The 22913-nt window shown below is 40.9% G+C and overlaps 1 protein-coding gene across 1 annotated transcript in view; it reads right to left on the bottom strand.

Annotated features, from left to right (window-relative positions):
• Nucleotides 1-22913, bottom strand: part of PRELID2 (PRELI domain containing 2) — a 45540-nt gene that overhangs the window by 19002 nt on the left and 3625 nt on the right. Inside the window, exons 2-4 of the mRNA XM_024199373.2 lie at nucleotides 13109-13166; nucleotides 10182-10255; nucleotides 7630-7790 (exon numbers count right to left, since the gene is read on the bottom strand). Of these exons, the coding sequence (XP_024055141.1) occupies nucleotides 7630-7790; nucleotides 10182-10255; nucleotides 13109-13166 (293 nt within the window). The remainder of the gene's footprint in view (nucleotides 1-7629; nucleotides 7791-10181; nucleotides 10256-13108; nucleotides 13167-22913) is intronic.

Raw genomic sequence — 22913 nt, 5'->3', positions numbered from 1 at the left:
GAAGTCATTCTTCCGCTCTACTCTGCTCTGGTTAGGCCTCAGCTGGAGTATTGTGTCCAGTTCTGGGCACCGCATTTCAAAAAAGATGTGGAGAAATTGGAAAGGGTCCAGAGAAGAGCAACAAGAATGATTAAAGGTCTTGAGAACATGACCTATGAAGGAAGGCTGAAAGAATTGGGTTTGTTTAGTTTGGAAAAGAGAAGACTGAGAGGGGACATGATAGCAGTTTTTAGGTATTTAAAAGGGTGTCATAAGGAGGAGGGAGAAAACTTGTTCACCTTAGCCTCTAAGGATAGAGCAAGAAGCAATGGGTTTAAACTGCAGCAAGGGAGGTCTAGGTTGGACATTAGGAAAAAGTTCCTAACTGTCAGGGTGGTTAAACACTGGAATAGATTGCCTAGGGAGGTTGTGGAATCTCCATCTCTGGAGATATTTAAGAGTAGGTTAGATAAATGTCTATCAGGGATGGTCTAGACAGTATTTGGTCCTGCCATGCGGGCAGGGGACTGGACACGATGACCTCTCGAGGTCCCTTCCAGTCCTAGAATCTATGAAAAAAATAAACTCCTTATTGTCCTGAACTCTGCTGGCTATAGATTTCTCCTTGTGTCCCTTTGCTTCCCTTATCAATTTTCTACAATTCCTAGCTTCCAATTAATATTCGTTACTATCAACTTCTTCTTTCTTCCATGTTATATATATTTTATTTTTTATAGCTACCTTCTCTTCCTCTCTAAGCCAGGTCAATTTTTTTAAAACTATATAGCCTTCTTCCTTGACTACGGATTTTTTGGCATCTAGTAAAGTTTTCTTAAACAATTCCTAATTATTCACATCTTTCTGATTAATTTTTTTTCCTCCCACTTATACAGTAACATAGCATTTACTGAGAACAATAGCAGGACAACTACATTTTGGGCTTTAGTCCATTTTAATGAATTGCAGAGGTTAGGTTTCCAACACTGTATTTACATCTCAATTGGCTCGTTCACTGAATAACTTATTTTTTTTCCCACAAATTCACATTAATGACAGCATATTCACCTCACCATCTGTCACTGTTCTGATGGCTTAGGCAGATTGACAGAGTCCTCAAAAGACACACCACGAAAGAAAAAAAAAAAGCTAGCCAATAGTATGGTATTTCTGTACAGAAATACCAAAGTGTAGACTTCAGAACAAAGAGGCACAGGAATGTCTTTTTCCAGTGCCCAGGAAAGCAAAGCATAGATACCATGTGTTGAAGCAGATACCTGTTGTAATTCAAAACAGGTACAGTAATTCATTTCACAATGTCTCACCATTTGCCTGATCATGCCATTTTAAATGCTTTATTATTTACTTACAGTGGTGCCCAGTAGGTGCTAAAAGCTTTCCAAACTCAGGGTCCTTGTGAGTTCCTCTGAGCATGAATTTACTTTGCAAGAAAAGAAAAATGTGCAGCACTTAGCATAACTGTATCCATATGTACCTGAACAGAAACATCACCTTTGCTTTTGAGAGGAAGTATGGTATTGTAGGTAAGGCACTGGGCTAAGACACAGGAAGATCTGGGCTCAGTTCCCAGCTCCACTACAGACTTTACTATTTGACCTTGGACAGGTCACTTAATCTCTTTATGCTTCACTTCCTAATCTGTAAAATGAGGCTATATCTTCCTTACCTCCCATGGGGTAAGATAATTAATGTCTGTGAGGCATTCAGAGAATCATAGATTTTAAGGCCAGAAGGGACCATCATGATCATCTAGTCCGACCTCTGGACATCACATGCCACAAAACCTCATCCACCCACTCCTGTAATAGACCCTTAATCTCTGGCTGAGTTACTGAAGTCCTCAAATCTTGATTTAAAGATTTCCAGTTACAGAGAATCTGTCATTTATGCTAGTTTAAACCAGCAAATGACCCATTCCCCATGCTGCAAAGGAAGGCAAAAAACCACCTGAGTCTCTGACAATCTGACGTGGGGGGAAGTTCTTTCCTGACCCCAAATACGGCGAGCAGTTAGACCTTGAACATTTGGGCAAGACCTACTAGACACCTGGGAAAAATTTTCTGCATTGAGTCAGAGCCCTCCCATCTAGAGCCCCGTCTCCAGTGGCCACAAATATTTGGCAATAGCAGTTGCAAAAGAGCCATATGCTCTTATAAGCAATCTCACCATACCATCCTCTCTATAAACTTATCAAGCCCTGTTTTAAAACAATTTAGGGTTCTCCCCCCCCACTACTCCCCTTGGAAGGCTGTTCCAGAATTTCAGTCTTCTGATGGTTAGAAACCTTCATCTAATTTCAAGCCTAAACTCATTGATGGCCATTTTATGTCCATTTGTTTTTGTGCCAACATTGGCCCTTAACTTAAATAACCCCTCTCCTTTCCCACTGTTTATCCCTCTGGTGTATTTATAGAGAGCAATCCTATCTCCCACTCTGCCTTCCTTTTGGTTAGGCTAAACAAGCCAAGCTCCTTCAGTCTCCTCTTGTTATGCAAGTTCTCCATTTCTCTGATCATCCTAGTAGCCCTTCTCTGAACCTGTTCCAGTTTGAATTACTCTTTTTTTGAAAATGGGAGACCACAGAACTCCAGATGAGGAAAGACTAGGAAGACCACAGTGATATGGGCCGTATAAGAACCTACGTAGATTTTTAAGGACTTGGCTAACAGGAAGAGTATTTGGATAATGTGTATAAAAAGGAACCCCAAAATGCTACAGGGCAGCTTCTATCTAGATTGTAAGCTCCTTCGGGAGGGACTGTCTTTTGGATCTGTGTTCCTATAGAATATAGCACAAAGAACTTGATCCATGACTGTGGCTCTTAGGCACTATGACAATACAAATAATACATCATCTTGATCTCAGTCACCTTGGTATAAATCCACAGCAGCTCTACTCAAGTCAAGAGACTAACACGGTTAATTTAGGTGACTTGAGTGGTGCTAGTCTACGTTTACACCAGCACAATGGAGATCAGAATCTGGCACCAAGTATTTAACAGTTTGGGGGCTAAGTAGGGGCAAAATATCTCCTAAGAGTTGCCATCCACTCTCAATACAGTAGTGACACCAAAGTTGCCTCTAGAATAGGCCACTGCAGAAAACATCCATCTGAAAGGAAGGGTTATCTTGTCACATCGAAGCAATATCCACCCTGCCAAAGGATGCAGGCAGGGGACTTTGGGGAAGTCACGCAATTCAGGAGAATTTCCATGTCGGGAGGGCCTTTAAACAAGTCCCACTGTGGGTCAGCTTCTGACCTACAGAACCTTTAGGTGATGCAATTTTTATTTATTTTTTTTAATCAGAACAGCCCAGTGTCTTTACATTTTAAATTCCTGGGCTGGTCACTTTGCCTCACTGGCAACTCTAGGGTGACTGTCATTGAAATCTACTGGAAAAGCGGATCACAATTCATACTAGCAAGGGGAACTTTGCTTTCATTTATTGCTCTGACGCTATCATTAACTAAATCACACGAAAGCAGATTGTATAAATACAATCTAGCCACAATATGCACAAGACGACTGAATAAGGTTTGCAATTCCATTCCTCTTTAGACTTTTAATGCCTTAAGGAGTTTCAAGAATTTGCCCATGAAAACAGTCTCTTCGTATTATTTTCTGTGGTCACAAAAAAATCTGGTACAACAGGCTTCTGTCTGTATCTAGATTGAGATGGGTTCTCATTCTCAGAACATCTCCCACTTTAGGCCATAATGCACAATTTTGTTACTAATCAGCACCACTTACAGTTCTCTTCACCATGCGTTGCTTTCCTACTTCTCTCCAGTGGCAGATCTCCACAGATTTAAATATGTCACCTCCAAAAAATTTTCAACTTTTCATCAGAACCTTTCACCGCCTCATCTTATTAAGGTGCGCTGAACTCTGAAGAGCTCATTCTTTGTATGATGAAAAAATCCACATGAATGGACTTATGCAGACAAGGGATTTAAAGGAAAATTGCAGTGATTTCTGTCTCCTGGAGGACTACAGAAAACTTCACTTATAGAAGGAAGTTATAAAGCAATACTTAAAACCACTTGATATGTTTCAGAATCCCTATTGATAAACTGGCCATTTATGAACTCACTAAAGGACAACCATTTTAATGATAACTGACGGGGAACACGGCTTATAGGCAAGTAAAACAAGATGAGCTGTAGCCAAAAGGCAAAAGAACAGCATGTTAATTGCACAGCACAGATGTAGCTCTAACAAAAAAAACTTCCAGAAACAAACTGAACTTGCTTTAAAAGAGCTGTAAGAGTTCACTGCAGTTCTCTGTGTCTGACCGCAATTCCAACGTTCTCCTCTGGTAGCCTGACAATGCAGTCCATTCCCATTTTTTATATATATATATATATATAAAACTTTCTCTTTATTTTACAAAGCAAAAGTTGTAATTATATTCAAAAACACTTTAACTGTCAAAATGGATGCAAAATAGATGCTTTATATTTACAAAGTCCATATAAATCTTTCTAACTCTTTTCCCCCCTAAAATGAGAACCTGTGTGTAACCCTATAACAAACCAGTTCACCCAGGGATGAAGCTGAAGGAATAGATTTTTGGTTTCAAATATCCAAGGAATTGGTAGAAATAATGGTGTTTAAAAAAAATGCCATTCCATTTTCCTTTCGTCTTGTCCTCTTTAGTTCCTTCTTGTGTAGCCTTGCCCAGTCTTCTAGGACTGGAATGGTAACTCAGCATCAGTAATGCTGAAATGCAAGGAAGGAAAACTGCAGTGGAATATGAAATAGTTATGAATCGCTCGATCCATTGCAAATGTGCTCAAGTCACCAATAATTATTTAATTACAACACCCTATATGTTGGTTGTTTATTTTTATATATATGATGCTTGATGCACTGAAGTTACCTATTGATATCTCATATAGCAAATCCACTCCCAAGAAGAGTTACAGATTAATCTTACAGGAGCAACTGCAAGGTAGGAGTCAATCTTTAGAGCTCAGTGTTTACTGGTAAAGGTGGGAAGTGGGGAAAGGGGGGTTTGAATATAAAATAAAATGCACAAAAGGAAACACAAACAGCCATCGGAGATTTCAGAATACTGAGGACTAGCCCCATCTTCTGGTATGATTTCACTACTGGAGAAAGGGGAGCAATATCTCCTACAACAACACTCAACAGGGACAGTAGAGGATGACTTGTTTCACAAAAGTTACTGTTAGACATTACAACATAGCGTTTCAACAGAGGATACTGAAGTACTTATGGAAGACACAGTAACACTAGACAGACAAGTCTATTCATCAGAATAAACTATCAGAATGTCCAGTTCAATGTAAGCAAAACCAATTAAGTAAAGAAGGTTGGCAGTCTACATGCAAAGTTTTTGATAAATAAGCTAAGATTCACAATAAATACAAAGTTGACACTTTCAAATTAGTATAGCCCTAAAGCAAAACGCTGTAGAGAGGTTCAAAGTTGTGTTCATTGAATATTTCCAAGCAATGCAACCTTTGGATCTCCCACCAAGAAATGGCTCCACCAGAAAAAGAGCTACGTATTAGATAGATAGGATAGATACAAAGGAAAAGGAGGAGTCAAATTTCTTATATTTGTACATTTCATATTTCCCTGGTTGAAATCAAACAGGTCCTTACAAATGTGGCTGGTAAGCTTGGGTTACATGTTGGGCTGGAACCTCCACATAGCAAGTTGCACATTTAAGTGGAAGGTACAGAAAGTGAAGACAGGACAAGAAGTACAAGTTAACCCCAATTCCGCAATAACCACAACACTGCTGAGAAGCCACCTTATTACTCAGCAGCAGAGGAGATTGTATGTAATCTCATGTCTCAGACATTTTTGCCCTAAATCAAAATGCTAGGTGCCGAATAAACATCTAGTAAGAGACAGTTCCAAGAAAGAGTGCACAGTCCAATTTAAAGACAAGACTGAACAAAACAGACAAAGGGGTTCAGGCAAGAAGGACAAGGTCAACAGTGATAGGAACACATGGCTAAATGAATTCACAGGTTCTGAGTATTTCCTCACCCAAAAGACTACCTATCCGCCCCCCCAAAAAATGAAATCAGTAATTCCAGCTGGCGACATACCTAGGCATTATCCACTGGCAATTTACCATAGGTGGGACTACATGCAATGGGCTTGAGGGTTACTACTACTCAGTATAGAATAAATATGGTTTACCCTTACCTGTGTCCACATATACCCTCTGCTCATGTTTAAGTGCAACCACTTTATGTTCAAAAACAACAAGGAGTCTGGTGGCACCTTAAAGACTAACAGATTTATGCCCAAATAAATCTGTTAGTCTTTAAAGTGCCACCAGACTCCTTGTTGTTTTTGTAGATACAGACTAACATGGCTACCCCCTGACACTTTATGTTCAATACTGCATACAGCTTGTATAATCATAACCTTAAATATTACATTAAGGGAACAGCAGCATGGGCAGGCTCGTCATAAACACAACAACATGACATGTTGAGCAGAGAAATAAACTAACGCGGGTCCAAAACCCTCAAAGGTTAAGTGTTTTTTAATCTCACTAACACATTCCAGTGCTTTTTGTAGAGACTGTACATTAAACGCATAATTAAAGTTCTTTTATTTCCTTTGTATAAGTTCTCCACTTATTCAAATGCAAATTCCACCATGCCCATCCTACACAAAGCTGAAACTCATTCAGACAAGATCTCGCCTTTAGATTTTTCTATTTCACAGGCTGGGAATTGTTAAACTTAATGTAAGATCTACTTTCCTGATTTCTGCACAATATCCTATGGCAGCAGAGTGCGGCAGTCATCATTTGGGCTCGCCTATTCTGATTGTGGCTTATGAGAAACAGATAGAGGATCATGTTGAGGCTGGGGTAATTCCTCAACTTCAGCCTCTAGTTTCAAGGCCTCTCAGTTTAATGCCTGATTCAAGAGGGAATGGCTTCTATACTGAAGACTGACAGGACCAAATTATAGCTACCTTTTATTTACAATGTAATCTTCATGGCAATCTTCTTGTTCCCCAAATGTGGGATGCAATATGGGTACAGCTACAAACTACTTTTCTAGGAAACTTGAGAAACCCCAAAGCAGGATCGCAAGCCCCAGGACACTTTCTACACCATTCTTGTGATTGGTAAGGACAAGAAGTTTGTCTTCTGACGGCAAGGTTCTCCTCCCCCATATTCAGTCTGCTCACATTTGCAAGGAACTGAATTTATTTAGGCTAAAGATGGGGCCTTTCTTAAATGTCTTTAGAAATTTCAGCAGTAACATGGGCTGTACCAGAATACCATGGTATGTTTCACAGAGACCACCGCAAGGCAAAATAAATAAATAAATAAATAAAAGCAATACTTACATTGCACACTAAGAGTGAAGTAAGATGGAACAGTGTTAACGTAAGGGACAAATTTCAACTGGTCATTAGTAGAGATGAGACCAAGCCAAGAAGACTTAGAAAAAAGGACTTGAACATTCCCAACGTCCAAAGGTGTTTGGGTGCAGAGATTTAATTTAGGCCCATCTCTAGTTACCAGCTCAGAAAGCAAAGTGGAAAACATTTTTAGGGTTACATGTCTTCTTTGGCCAACTAGACTGAGTATAATAGACTTACACACACACGCTCAACCTTACCAATTTGGATTTTCCAAGCTTTCCCTGAAGACAGATTCTTCACTTAGAGATGCATATTGTGTCCAGGTAAGGCAATGAGACTTCATAACCATATTTCTTTCCTGCATATTAAGCCAAGATTCTTCCTCTAAGTAGATGTCAGACACTTTTAAGACACTGACCTGTCAAGTGTAAGGATAACTTTCAAAACTCAGTATTTTGAGACCAATCACTTTCAAATATTTAGAATTTATTTATTTCCTTGTATGCGAAAACTGAGGATTAACACTGAGAATGAAGGCACATCAACGGCAGCCAGTCCTTAATGATACACATTGACCTTAATAGATGTCGGTGAGGTCATGCAAATGTTCAAAGATTTATGCAAACTGCTCAGTCCCCAGCCAGATTTCCTGGACTGCTAAATGCTAAATAAATGATCTAGCTACATCATGTTTCATTTCTAACTGGTTATGGCCTATTTAAAATGATGGATTCTAATAGGGCCCATTCACAGACTATTGCATGCAAGACACAATCAGCTAAAACTAAGACGTGCAGCACAAACCTACATCTGCACCCTCCTGTTTCTGGGCTGCTCTGGCCCCCAAAATAACTTACCCCCTGAGGAGCTACTTAAGTTACAGCAGACTGTTCCCAGCTGCCTATGGGCAGCAGCACTGCCCAGAATCCCCACAGAGCTGTACATTGTGTCTCCACACCCAACACACCCCTCCTGCCAAATCATGCTCTCTACCATGGGGTTTCAGGGGATCATCAGAAGCCAGCTTATGACTGTCTTTCTCCACTCCTACACTGGGAGTATTCCTCCTCAGCCAGACCTGATGCTTTTAGAACTCATTTACTCTGCTCTCTCTTCTACCCAGTGCACAACGGACAGAACAAAAGTGAGAATCGCAGCCTTGGATCATTTTACATTCTGTTTCCGGTAGGTGGAAATTTACTTTTTCCTGCGTGGAAGAAGGATGTAGAATAAAAACACAGATGTAATGGGCATAAATGCTCTCGTACTAACTATAAGAAAAATTACAAGCTGTTAATAAAATTAAAGCTAATTTTCATCAACTGAAATTTAATTGAAACAAGGTGGGTGAGGTAATATCTTTTATTGGACCAACTCCTGTTGGCGAGTGAGACAAGCTTTTGAGCTACACAGGAAGAGCTGTGTGTAGCTCGAAAGCATGTCTCTCTCACAACAGAAGTAGTTGGTCCAATAAAGAGATTTTACCTCACCCACCTCATCTCTCGAATATCCTGGGACTGACACCACAACAGCACTGCATACAAATTTAAGTGAGGGCTCTCTCATCACTGCAGTGCAATAAGGGATTCCTTAGATCACCTATATTGAATTTGCTACATCTGTTCTCCCATTCACCAGGTGGGGATACCTCGCATTTTCTAGACTGAATATTTCTAGGGATGGCGAAGGAATGTAGGAATGGAGTGGGGTTGAAGTGACATTGCCGGGTTATAAATGTTGGTTTTGATTGTGACACAAGTGTCTTGGATCAATCAAAATGATTTTCTTTTAAAGATAGCGTATTTTTTGCTACTTATGCTCTTTGTATTCTTTGTTCGCATTTCTTTCAGCTTTGACCATGAATACAGCGAATGAAAATACACTCACAGCATTTGGAATTCAAAACACTTCCATGCCATGTTCATTTTTCCCCCCAAATGTTTTTATTGGCATTTAAACAAAAATCCATGGCAGCATTTCTGGAGTGGTAGGTTTTGTAAGAGACTGCAAAAGTGCCAAACTCAAGTATTGAAAAGTCTTGCACAAGGTCTCCCTTCCCCCCCAAAAAATCATGAGATTCACTTTAAGATAATTTGGGGTTATTTTTTACTTGAATTTTGGTTTCTGAGCCTTCAGAGTATACTTGGGTTACATTTTCAAGATTCTCTCTTCTACTAAGAGGGCTAGAAACAAAAGCTAACACTTTCAAGTAATCACAGGACTCTAGGAGCTGAGCTTTATAAAAAAAAGAAAATACCACAAGAGAGCTGGCAACCTTTAAGATGTTTCTACAAAACCTATTATTTGGGGTAACATCTCTTTAAAACCCACAGTTCACACTAAAAATGCCAATTACATACATTTTATAAAACATGTATACAATTATTCAAAATCACACTTTAGTAATAGCCACACAGATATATTCCAAGGTCTTCCAGTAACCTGCTTCCATGAAAGGACAGCAGCTTGCTTTAAGAGATTTCAAGAAGAGAGAAAACAATTTGAAATTGTTGAAGGATTCATCTCGACTATTTTACAGGTACGCAAGAGATGCACAGATTAAGATATGGGTGGTGGCAAGACTGCAGTTTTGTCCTTCCTAACCAAATGTAAGACTCATTTATATAGAACCTTTTCGTTATTTTTCAAAGAAAAAAGTTTTAACTTTCTTCTGGCTAAAAGTCTTTTCACGTAAATTGCATCACAAGCCTGTATCAGGATTGTTTTTTGTTTTGTTTTTTAAGCATCACTTAAAAAAAAAAATCAACATAATCCAAAACCAAGCTTAACCTGGATTTAAAGTAATTACCTTTCTTAAGATTCCTGGAATTACATTCTGACATGTTGCAATTCTCCTTCTGTAAATAATCCCTGTGGACAAATCTGATCATAAAAAAAAAAAAGAAGAAGAAATAAGACATATTGAATAGCTAGCCTGGCAAATGTTGCCTTTTATCAATAAAAATAAAATATCTGGAGATGTTAACAAGAGAATGAAACTGCAGACAGGAAGGCTGGCAAACTAACGATGCATTAGACTGTGTTTTTATTAATTATTATTATTTAGAGTAACCACAGTATTCCTTCTCCTTTGCCAGACAAAGTGGTAAACAAGAAAGATGCTGACAATCTGGGCTCAGTCTCATTAGGAGGGTATCTGTGCCCATCACTACACTCTAGCACCCCCTATCAGCCAGAGAACAGATGGTATTTTACAAACATTTTATTGGCATTTATACTAGTACTTGTAAGGGGCACAGCATTGCACATACAGCCAAACTCAGCCCTCACATAAGTGGGCATGAAAGCATTGAAGTCAGAGCTGGATTTGGAACATAGCAGCAAAGGAGTTCATTTTCAGTGGCACTATTTTGTTGATGATCTGGGAACAGAGAAAAGTAGAGTGCAAGTATTTTAGTCTGTATGGACTGTTTAGCAGTCAGTCCATGCCTGGACCAAAACGTTGCTTTCCACTTGCTCCATTCCGCCACTTAATATTCTCAAATACATCCTACGGGCACACAGAATACACTCCTCCCTCTTACTGCATTGGAGGTCTACAGCAAGCTCTTCTGACTATTCATTTGTTTTTATATTGAATTGGGCCCAATGACAAGGACAAAGCTATCTATTGAAAATCAAATGATAGTTATTTAGCATCACCAAAAACGTGACGGGCTTTCAGGATCTCTTTGCATTTTAATATTTAATGAACCAGACCAAGTACAGAAACCTTAGTATGCTGCGAAAGGAGAAGCCAACTGGCAGATGGCCCAGTTTAAAGAGAGCTCTCAGTGATAAAAGAATGTCTTCTCAAAAAGTTTATCTAGTGGGATCTGTGGGCTGTGAAAGGGCTCTGATGGTACACTGGGTAAATATTAAATATGAGGTGCTTACATGGTATATAAACCAGTATCTCCCAAGAAAAGGGCTGCTTAGTGCATATGGGTACAATTTTACTCTCAAAATACACTTTTGCAAATGTTCCATTTTCTCTATGCAGGGGCTGCTCAGTGATACCACGCTTGTACGAAGCAGAATACTGGAATTAAGACCCACCATGTAGATCTATTTTAGGTACTTACATGGCCATTTTACAGATTGGGAATTGAGGCAGAGAGGCTAAGTGATTTGCCCAAGGTCAAACAGGAAACCTGTGGCAGAGCAGGGAACTGATCTCACATCTCCCAGGCTCACCACTGGACCATCCTTCCTCTCAATGTGATGCCAGAGTTTAGCCCTACATATTTCCATTTGATTGAAAATGGTATCAAAATCAATACACTTCCTTTGTTTGCATCTCTTCCCCAGCAAATCATCACACTAATCTGGGAGACAGAGGGTCTCTCTATTAGAGCACTCGTGAGCAGCTTGGGCCATAAGGTGAAGTACAGAAGTCCTTCTCTCACCAAAAAATGAGAGCTTGAGCGCATTTCCAAGAGCAGAAACATAGATAGTTGTTTCAGCACAAAAACACTCTTTTGCATGGATGTTTATTCCCCCATATTTTAAAATAAAATGGCCCAAGTGTACATACACTGTATATCAGCCAGTGTGCTTAAGTGGCAATTTTCCAGTGTGCCTACCAGTAAATCTCTTTTAAATTACAAATACAAACACAAACACTATCTACCCATTAACAGCAGCAAAGGCATCAGTCTCACCAAAATTCTGTCACCTGAGCAAGTGTCCCTTTTCCAGATAGTGTCACGAATGTTTGGCAATTGGAGAAATCTAAATGCTTTATGCTATTTTAGAAGTATCCCTTGGTGGGGGAGGGATAGTTCAGTGGTTTGAGCATTGGCCTGCTAAACCCAGGGTTATAAGTTCAATCCTTGAGGGGGGGCCACTTAGGGAGCTGGGCAAAATCAGTACTTGGTCCTACTAGTGAAGGCAGGGGGCTGGACTCAATGACCTTTCAAGGTCCCTTCCAGCTCTATGAGATAGGGATATCTCCATATTTTTTTTTTTTTTGTGGTTAATATATAGTTCCAGTGATTAAAGCAACTGGGGTGGGAATCTGGGACTCTGGCTTCAATTTCTGACTCTGCCAGTGTCTTATTATAGGATATGGGGCAGGTCACTGAACCTCTGGGACTGTTTCCCCATCTTTAAAATGGAACAATGATACCTCCCTTTCACACACAGAATGCGAAACCAAAGTAATCAAAGGTCTATTGATTTGGATCACTTAGGGTTGATCTCCATTGACTTCAGTGGGCTTTAGAAATTCATTGAGTCATTACAGAAATGGAATGGACCTATACACTGAAAGCAAGTACACCTCTACCCAGATATAACGCGACTCGATATAACACGGGTTCGCATATAGCACGGTAACCCCAGGGCTGCGGCAGCGGGACTCGGGCGGTGCTTTAAAGGGCCCAGGGCTCCGGCTGCTGCGGGGAGCCCGGGCCCTTTAAATCACCGCTGGAGCCCTGCCGCCGCTACCCTGATATAACGGGGTTCCACCTGTAACACGGTAGAGATTTTTGGCTCCTGAGGACCGTGTAATATCGGGGTAGAGGTGTAGTACAAGAATAGGCAAGTCATGCTTCTAATACCCTCTGAATTAGCTCCCAATCTAAAAAGAGTAAATAAATTTTAAGCTCTTTGGGGTAGAGTCTGTCTTTTTGTTCTGTGTGTATACAGCACCTTGCACAATGGGGTCCTGTCCATAACCATGGCATTACTGAAACACAATAATTATAACAACAACATGAATAAGTAGCTTACCTGTTTTTTCTTCCATGGTTTTTATAGCTGTGACATGTTTCTCCATGGGACTGGGATACTAGGTAAAAATGTACAGTGTAAACATCACTATATTTGTCACTTGGGTAAGAGAAAATTGCTAACACTCACTTGTGAAATCAATAAGCATTTTCATGGTCTCTCAATGGATAGAAAGAGCAGGTGTGTGTCAAAAGTGTGCAGTGTTGCTAAGAGGAGAAATTAAAAATATTTTTTAAATTTACATTTGATTTATTGTGGTGAAGAGGTTTGCTTAGCCTTCAAAAAACAAAAACAAAAAAACAAAAACCCCACAACCTTCAGTCTCACTACAGAACACTCATATTAAACAGAGATTTTAAAGCCTGAGCCAGCATACAGAATACTCCCAAAGCAGAAACAGAGTAAGATTGACCTGTATCACATGGTTCTAGCTGACCATAGCTTGCAGAAGTGCCATAACTCCATAAGTCAAATTCATCCCTAAGGAGCTACACTAGTGATAATTTGGACCTTATGTTTCCTGCAGTACAGCACCTGTAAATGCTGCCGAGCATGCTTACAATACAGTTCATAGCCCAAAGTTAAGCAGCAAGGTGCAGGAAAGCTGGTTTACAGTGGCATCTGGAACGCAAAATACTGGATGTGAGCTTTTTCTGTCCTGCAACATCTTTAAGATTTCTTCTAGAAAGGAAGATGTCACTTCATACAGTAATGTACTCGTGGACGTGCACATCCCTCTGCTCCAGCGGTTGGCTTGAAGAGAGGCTAACGGAACTACCACTACTGCCTGCGGCTGCTAAGGCAAATCTCCTTTACCTCAAGTAGCAGAGTCATTTCAGAGTTGAAGAAATGAGACTCTAGCTCTGACTCCCCAAGAGAGTGGGTGCAAGAATTATGTAGACATTGTATCAAATGTCTGAAATATATGGACTCTGTAGGACACGCTACCTAATAAGGAATGTTTTATGTAGAGAAATAGAGGCAAGACATGAGTAAGCCATTTTGGCCTCCCTGTTGGCAGAAAGCTTGAGAAGACGAAAAGAACTATATTACCCATTGCTAAAAGCAAGCAACATTCACATGAATTGATGCTGAAATCGAAAACATAAAGCGAAGATAAATCATTGCAATCCAACACGACTCAAAAGGAACTGGGCTAATACAAATCCCAGATTAGTATTGAGAAAATACTGAACGCCAGATAAAGATTAGCATTAGACAAAAAATATAAAGAGTGAAAGGAGGTGGGAAAATTATATCTTAAGACTAAACGAGTTAAGGTAATGCAGTGATTACTAGTAACAGGTGTTACAGGATCCAGATTTAAAGTAACCAGGAATTCTGGAGGAAAAGGGATAAAAATTCCGGAAGAGGCTAATCGACTCACCCTGCAGTACCACTACAATTATTTTTGTTGCTGGGAATAAAATTTGGATTTAAAAAAGGAAGTACAAATCTGTAGACTCCTATTATGTAGTTAAATCAGAGGCTTCTATGCAACATGCTGCTTTGAAATGGCACAAGTAGTTGTATAATTACATTATCAATGTAACTTACACTCTGTAAGGCCCAATTGTGTGAAACAAAAAGCCATTTACATAAATCTTTCACTAAATAGCAGACTCTATTACCCAAGTATTTAAAACAGAAACAGACTCAATTTCCTACACAGCAGAGTATAAGAAATGGTGTTAAGAGCCTATAAGCAGATGGAATGGTTCAGCGAGCGTAGCAGTCACAACAAAATAGACTTCTAAGCCAACCAGGTTCTTCCCCCAAGGCTTTTATTTCCTGAGGATCTTCAAGTACAACAACAGCAGAGAGCAGAAATCTCACTCTGGCTATTTCCTCAACCCTGGAGTGACTTTGTGGGGCAGCTGCCTAGCCCCAAGGCATTGGTCCCCACCACGGCAGGTATGGAGGATCCAGCCCTCCTCTTGGAGTCTCTGATTAACCCGAGGGCTCTTGCCCTTGAGCATGAGTTCAAGGGAAAGGGGAAACTGTGCTGGAGTCAACTTTCCTGCGCACCAGCGATCAGGCAGGGCCTGTGCACCTCGTCACTACAACCATTTAAGCAAACATTATCTCTGTGTTGCGAGCTATTGCTGAATACCATAAAATAATGGAGAGGATCCAGTTTGCTCTCTCTAGTCATATTTTACTTCCAAAAACCAATCAACCCACCCACCCACCAACATTAAGGCTGCAAATTCAAAAAAGTCAAAGCTGCAAAGTTAGGAAGTGCCAGAATTAACGCTGTCTGTGCAACCTTAATTCAGCCCTCTTGTGCATATCCATTATGATAGTCTTTAGTCACATTAATTTTTTCCTTCCTCCTGACCCCTAGCTCCTGTGCCCTCCGCTTTTGTGCCTATATACTTTCCACCTCCTCTATTCCCATCCATCACCAGTTCCTCTCCTGCTCCCATTCCTCCAATCCCCACCATCCTCATATTTCTCAGCCCTCTACATTCCACTGCCTGGACCCAGCAGGCAAGGCATTGAGCATACTGCAGAGACAGTCTCTTTACTTTCATTTCCCATGCATGGTGCCCCAGTGGCCTGCAGCAGCCAAGAAGAGCAATTATAGGGAAAGTCTGGCTCAATCTCTGCATCCCCCCCGGATGGAGTATGCGCAGTACAGATAGAATCTTCAAGGGTGATGAACAATCAACATGGTTGGCGTTAGAAAACGTCCATGGTTATACAGGTGAGATATGTTTGCTATGGGGGATGAAAGGGAGATAGTCATTCAATGGTCCATATGCAGTGCCTCTTCTTATCTTTGACTTGACTGCTAGTGCCTTGGTTTTCTGGTGGTAGGATATACAGTGCAGCAACTTTAATTCCAAGTTAAAAAAAAATTTGGGTTGAAATCATATTTATAAAGCATGACTGTTTCCTTTATCTCTACCATCCCCATGAAATGATTTGATGCCATCTTGTGGTCAATTCTAGAAAGGCACTGAATCAGTCCACTCCACAGTACTTTTATTGAGCCCAGAATGGGAGGGTGCAGGAGACAGAAGTGAATTTCGGGAGATAAAAAAATTGGCAGAGACAGGATGATTTGCACATATTGCTACTTGGTTTCATGACAAAATGAGGTGGGGAGAAATGTAGTGAGACTGCGGATATCTTTCACCCCACCCTTTAAAGTAGGTCTCAGTATATAAAGCTAAGGGCTACTAAGATTTCGTTTAAATGATCATTTTAAAAAGGGTAAAAGACAGCAAATGGATGCAGCAGTATCAAGGGGCTGGAGCAGGGACCTGGAGAGAAGAGATCTAGGTTCTATTTCCTCACTTGCTTTGTGCTTGGCCAATGAACTTTTGCGTCTCAGTTAGGCATAATATTTACCCATCGTTGTAAAACGCTGAAATATGCCATAAAAACTTCAAAGTACATTTGATGGGGAGGAGTGTTTGGGTACTGGGGGACAGTAATTGATAAATACTACTCCTGCATGAAAAGTAAATAAATGATTCATTGTAATGGTGGCTGATTGACTTGAAGTCTAGTCAGTTTTTAAAAGTGAGTTTAAAGTAGTTTCATATTCTACAATTGCCCTGGAGTTCCTCTGTCAACTTGTATGGTTTTACAGACACGTTTTCCTATTTTAAAAACACTGTTTAGCCCTCTATCGCAGTGTGAAAAGCCCAAAGAAATAATGAGAGAAATTAACTGATTAGGTAGGAGAAACAGTGAAACTGACTTTCACAAGCTGTCAAATGCACACCGGGGGTGGGGAGAAGACTTTAAAAATGAAATTTTTATCTCCAATTATTCCTTAGGTGTCAGTGGGGCTCCAGGAAGATCTACGGGTCCAGTTTGTAGAACTGGAGCCAAAGATATGATAGCATATAATGTTATCCATGCTGTGCTGGCTTTCACACTTGAAATACAAATTCATTTGCCATTTCTAATAAATAAACTGGACACAGAATCATAGGACTGAAAAGGACCTCACAGGTCATCTAGTTCAGTCCCCTGCACTCCTGGCAGGATTAAGTATTATCTAGACCATCCCTGACAGGTGTTTGTCTAACCTGCTCTTAAAAATCTCCAATGATGAGTTGTACTGGTGATTATCCTGCTTTGTTATTTATTGAAAAAGATTAATTCATTTCTCATTTTATAGAATGCCAACAATGCAGAATGATTGCATAACTCTGTTAACTCCTAATGTTCTGTCTTTCTGCAAATCCAGTGACTTCTAAAAAAAACAAAATCACAAGAATCAATCATGTATATTCTTTTCAAATAGGACTTCCATTTAGAAACTAAAAGAAAAAATGCATACTTTGTTGTTCCTTTAAAGCCAAAGCAATTTGAAATAATGATCCTAAATAACAAAGTAAACGGAATAAAGTGCATAAAAATAAGTTATGGAATTAAAGAGATATATTCTAACCACAATGCTACTTATTGGGAGTTATTTGTCGGGAGAATAGACTTCTAGGAGTGTTTAGCTGCACAGATAAATCCACGAAGCTTACATGTAATGGTATATACAAAAATTAAGTATTTCAAAGCAAGGAAGAGTTGATTTTACATGCAAGATCAAATGGAGCTCAAATAAATCAAAATGGCAACATCAAAGGCTGGCAAAAATAAAAATAAATATATATTCTGACTCATTTCCCTGGGATAAAATGGGAGAATCAAACACTGACATTGCCAAATCAGCTCAACCTTTTCAGGCTTCACAAGTGTTTTCGCAAATATATAAAAATAAATGTATCATTTTTTTTTTTAAGAAGGTCTAGCAAACCCCCGGCACATCAAGTAATCTGTGATAATCAGTAGCTACATAAGCCTTTTCACATATGGATATGTTTATTTTAATCACACCATTTGTCACACTTGAACTAAATGTTTGTTTTATGGGGCAGCTGCTGAGTTGGCATCTGTGCCCACCCAAGCCACCAAAGCAGTGGAAAATTATTATTATTATTGCTATTAATTGTATCACCATATTCCTAAACCTTACCATCCAAGTAACACAGCATTTGCACTACATTGGATAGCCATGTAGCAGAGTCCATGCACATCACTGATGCCTTCACAGCAGCTATCCACAGAGCACCAACCAGAGAGGAGTAAGCATGGTCAGTAGATTTGTACAGTTTCAATTCTCCATTGGAAGGAAGCAGGGTATTGTGCATGCTGCTGCTGCCCTACACCACAGCAGACAGCCCCTAAAGCATAAGATGGAGCTGCCATTTCATTCCATGTGCTTCTAGGCTTTGCTCCAATTCCAAAGCTTGGACCCAGGGCTTTGAGATCATCTTTCAGAGGTAAAATACTATGTGCCATGCTATTTAATTCACATGCAAGGACAATATATACACCTCTACCCCGGGAGCCAAAAAAATCTTACTGCATTATAGGTGAAACCATGTTATATTGAACTTGCTTTGATCCGCCGGAGCGCGCAACCCCCCCCCCCCGGAGCACTGCTTTACCGCGTTATATCCAAATTCGTGTTATATCGGGGTAGAGGGGTATAAATGTCTGCAGAAGGAAAAGCTTGTCATACATTTCTCTTCGGTCACTGGATCTTATGTGGATTCCACCGGATGATCATGATCCAATCCTGCAAATTGAGTAGGTTTTTAGAAGAAGCGACTTTTGCTTTTGTGAACCAGTTTTTTGGTCTTGTAGAACTACTGTCTTGCATTATTGAGAGAAAAAACAATTTGACTCTTTGGGTAGGTTAAAGGTCATTTGTATGATCAACCCGAGATACCATATTCAAGTGTTTATACATGCACTACAGTCCATGAACTCTTAGAACCCAGCAACACATTTTCAGGGCTAATGGGAATGAGGCACCCTACATTCATTAAAAGCCAATGGGAGTTCAGTGCCTTAGGCATGGAAGCCCCCTTGACAAATCCCAACTCTAATAGCTTTGTAAGTAAGTAAGTTTGGTTTCACTTCCTCACCCTATGTTTAAGGCAACACAAAAACACCAGAGCAGTGAAATGTTTTATTTGCAAAGTATAAAAGGAGGAGGAGGGAAAAAAGAAAAGAGGAAACAATCTACTTGAACTATGGGATTTATTAAGCTAACTATAACTCAAGTTATTTCTTTACCTGGATCAAGTTCCTAATTAAAATAAGGAATGCACTACTACGCTGTCACATTTAAAAGAGAATTATTTTAACCTTTCTGCTCTATGCCTTTGGCTGCCATAGTTAGGCTCACTCTTTACCTCCATAGTTAGGCTCACTCTTTCCTCTGAGGTCATGTAGACGTATACTTCAGAATATTATTTCTATTTGCAATGCGTCTGTGCAGGGGCAGCTCTATGTTTTTTGCCGCCCCAAGCGGTCACGCGGATTCGGCGGCGTTTCTGCGGCTGATCTGCCGGTCCCGCGCCTTCGGCGTACCAGCCGCCAAATTGCTGCCGAAGCTGCAGGACCGGCAGACCTCCTGCAGGCATGCCGCCTAAGGCTGCCTGACTGCCACCCTCACGGCGACCGGCACGCCGCCCTCCGCAGCTTGCCGCCCCAGGTACGCGCTTGCTGCGCTGGTGCCTGGAGCCGCCCCTGCGTCTGTGGCTCAAATCCTTAACAAGAAATAACGCTAACAATGCCTCTTTTCTGACCCCGAATTGTCACACACCTAAGAAAATCAACTAAACAACTAAAATCAACTCTGGTCCATGTCCCTCTTTTCTATGTTTGTAGCAGTGGTACGGTACGCCGTACCAGTAAGATATTTATAGCCAGTACTCCGTACCGGAAAGACACAGGAGGAGCAGTTCCTCTGGCGTGCCTGAGGAACTGCCCCCGGCCTTCCACACAGCTGCGTCTCCTGTATGAAGTCTGTACAGCAGCCCCGCCGGAGGACAAGGTTGGGGCGGGGCTGGGGGCAGTACAGTTGCGCCAGAGGAGCTGCTGGCGTGGGGCCACCCAGAGGCCCCACATTCTGCTCCTTTCACCACTGCAGTTCCAGAGAATCCTGCAGTTCGGAAGTCTCCAGCGCAGCGGGAAGAGGACAGAGCTCCCTCCCCGGTAACGTGGGATGGATCATGGGGAGGGGATAGGGAAAGCGCGGGGGCGAGGTCATGTGGGCGGTCACATGGGGAGGTCACATACTCCCCCTTTAGCTGGTGACCCCCTCTCCCCCCCCACCCCCCTGGTGTCCCTCCCACGAGTGCAGCATACCGGTAAGAAATGAATTCTACTTGCACCACTGGTTTGTAGTGAACGTTTGTATATATTGTAGATAATGGAGCAAATAATTAAGCAATCAACTTGCAAACACCTAGAAGATAATAAGGTGATAAGTAACAGTCAGCATGGATTTGTCAAGAACAAATTGTGTCAAACCAACCTGATAGCTTTCTTTGACAGGGTAACAAGCCTTGTGGATGGGGGGGAAAGCAGTAGATGTGGTATATCTTGACTTTAGCGAGACAGTATCAAAAGCCTTACATGACCTTCTCATAAACAAACTAGGGAAATACGACCTAGATGGAGCTACTATAAGGGGGGTGCATAACTGGTTGGAAAATCGTTCCCAGAGAGTAGTTATCAGTGGTTCACAGTCAAGCTGGAAGGGCATAACGAATGGGGTCCCGCAGGGATTGGTTCTGGGTCTGGTTCTCTTCAATATCTTCATCAGTGATTTAGATAATGGCATAGAGAAGACACTTATAAAGTTTGCGGACGATACCAAGCTGGGAGGGGTTGCAAGTGCTTTGGAGGATAGGATTAAAATGCAAAATGATCTGGACAAACGGTCTGAAGTAAATCAGATGAAATTCAATAAAGACAAATGCAAAGTACTCCACTTAGGAAGGAACAATCAGTTGCACACATGCAAAATGGGAAATGACTGCCTAGGAAGTAGTACTGCGGAAAGCGATCTGGGGGTCATAGTGGATCACAAGCTAAATATGAGTCAACAGTGTAACACTGTTGCAAAAAAAGCAAACATAATTCTGGGATATATTAGCAGGAGTGTTGTAAGCAAGACATGAGAAGTAATTCTTCCGTTCTACTCCGCGCTGATTAGGCCTCAACTGGAGTATTGTGTCCAGTTCTGGGCACCACATTTCAGGAAAGATGTGAACAAATTGGAGAAAGTCCAGAGAAGAGCAACAAAAATCATTAAAGGTCTAGAAAACATGATCTAGGAGGGAAGATTGAAAAATTGGGTTTGTTTAGTCTGGAGAAGAGAAGACTGAGAGGGGACATAACAGTTTTCAAGTACATAAAAGGAGGAGGGAGAAAAATTGTTCTTCTTAACCTCTGAGGATAGAACAAGAAGCAATTGGCTTAAATTGTAGCAAGGGCAGTTTAGGTTGGACATTAGGAAAAAGTTCCTGTCAGAGTGGTTAAGCACTGGAATAAATTGCCTAGGGGAGGTGTGGAATCTCCATCATTGGGGATTTTTAAGAGCAGGTTGGACAAACACCTATCAGGGATGGTCTAGATAATACTTACCCCTGCCTTGAGTGCAGGGGACTGGACTAGATGACCTCTCGAGGTCCCTTCCAGTTCTATGATTTCAAAGCACATCCCATTCTGATCAGTTAACTGTTCTGCATCATCCTAAAATGCAAAGTTATTAAATATGTCTATTTGAGCTTGCCAGCCTTACAGATCAAGACTACAGGAACTGGGACAATATATTATTTTTTCTAACTTTGCAGAGGGTCATGTGTGTGTACTGGGTGGGGGTTTTTTTGTTTGTTTGTTTTTGTGTTAAGAAAGGAACAGCTGTGGAAGATTAATAGAACAGAAGAGGAAAGACAGACTGCACACTGTGCACTTTTGTCTGCACTTGCTGTTCAGCATTCTGACATGGAGGTTTTTGAGAAATAGATTGTGTAATAATAATTGAAAAGTTTAACATAACCAAAAATGGCTTGTGTGGGGTTTCAGAGTACAGCATGTTACCACTGCAGTGAATCCGTGCAATTTAGTATTGAGCCATAACATTTTGGAAGAAGGAATATATGGTCAATAAAAATACAAAACATGACCATGTCTTTTATAGGCCCTTATTCACGTATCCAAACAGTGATTCCTTGGTGAACTACACAGGATGAAATTCTGACCCCATTTAAGTCAATGGCCAAATTCCCATTGACTTGAATAGGGCCAGGAGATCCCCCATGAGTTTTCAAAACAAAAAGGAACCACATTATTTCTTGAAAGGAGAGCAATAACACTCACTCCTACCATCCCTAAGGTAAGAGGTGGCAGAACCCTTAATAAAAATAAAAAACCCAACCTAGAAGTAGACATCCTCTGTTCCCGGGGGCACAGGACACCAGCAGCTTTAGCAAGGACATCTTTATTTAACGAGTAGCACAGCCCACTCTTGATTCAGATAGCGGAAAGTGATTTTGGTCCCTCCCTTTTCTGCAGTTGACTGTGCATGGAGTGACGGTTGTGCGGGCACAGAACCCTATTAGGTCTGACAGGACTTCACAGGGCCACAGCAAATTGCACATGCTCTGTCAATTATAAGATTGGACTTTGGAACCGTGCAGTTTGTTAGTTTTCACAGCACTACCCCGACCATAGTAAGATTTTGCTTTCTTAAGCGCACGCACAGGTTTTTTGTTTCTCCTCAGAGACCATCTTTTTCTTGAGGAGACTGCAGCTGCTCTCTTCTGATGAGCCCCAAGGGATGTGCAAGTTACTGTTTCAGCCAATTCAGACCAAAATGTACGAGCCCATGCTTGGCTTTAGTGAGAGTTTGCATTTTGGAAAGCAATTTGCAGAACGTTCTCCACTCTACTTCTTGTCACTGTAAGATGTTCTGAAGAACAGGGCC

This window comes from Terrapene carolina, unplaced genomic scaffold, assembly GCF_002925995.2.
Source record: "Terrapene carolina triunguis isolate 2854851 unplaced genomic scaffold, T_m_triunguis-2.0 Scaffold629, whole genome shotgun sequence".
Classification (NCBI taxonomy): domain Eukaryota; kingdom Metazoa; phylum Chordata; order Testudines; family Emydidae; genus Terrapene; species Terrapene triunguis.
Note: the sequence above shows the minus strand (reverse complement) of the source record. Positions and strands in the feature narration are given on the sequence as shown.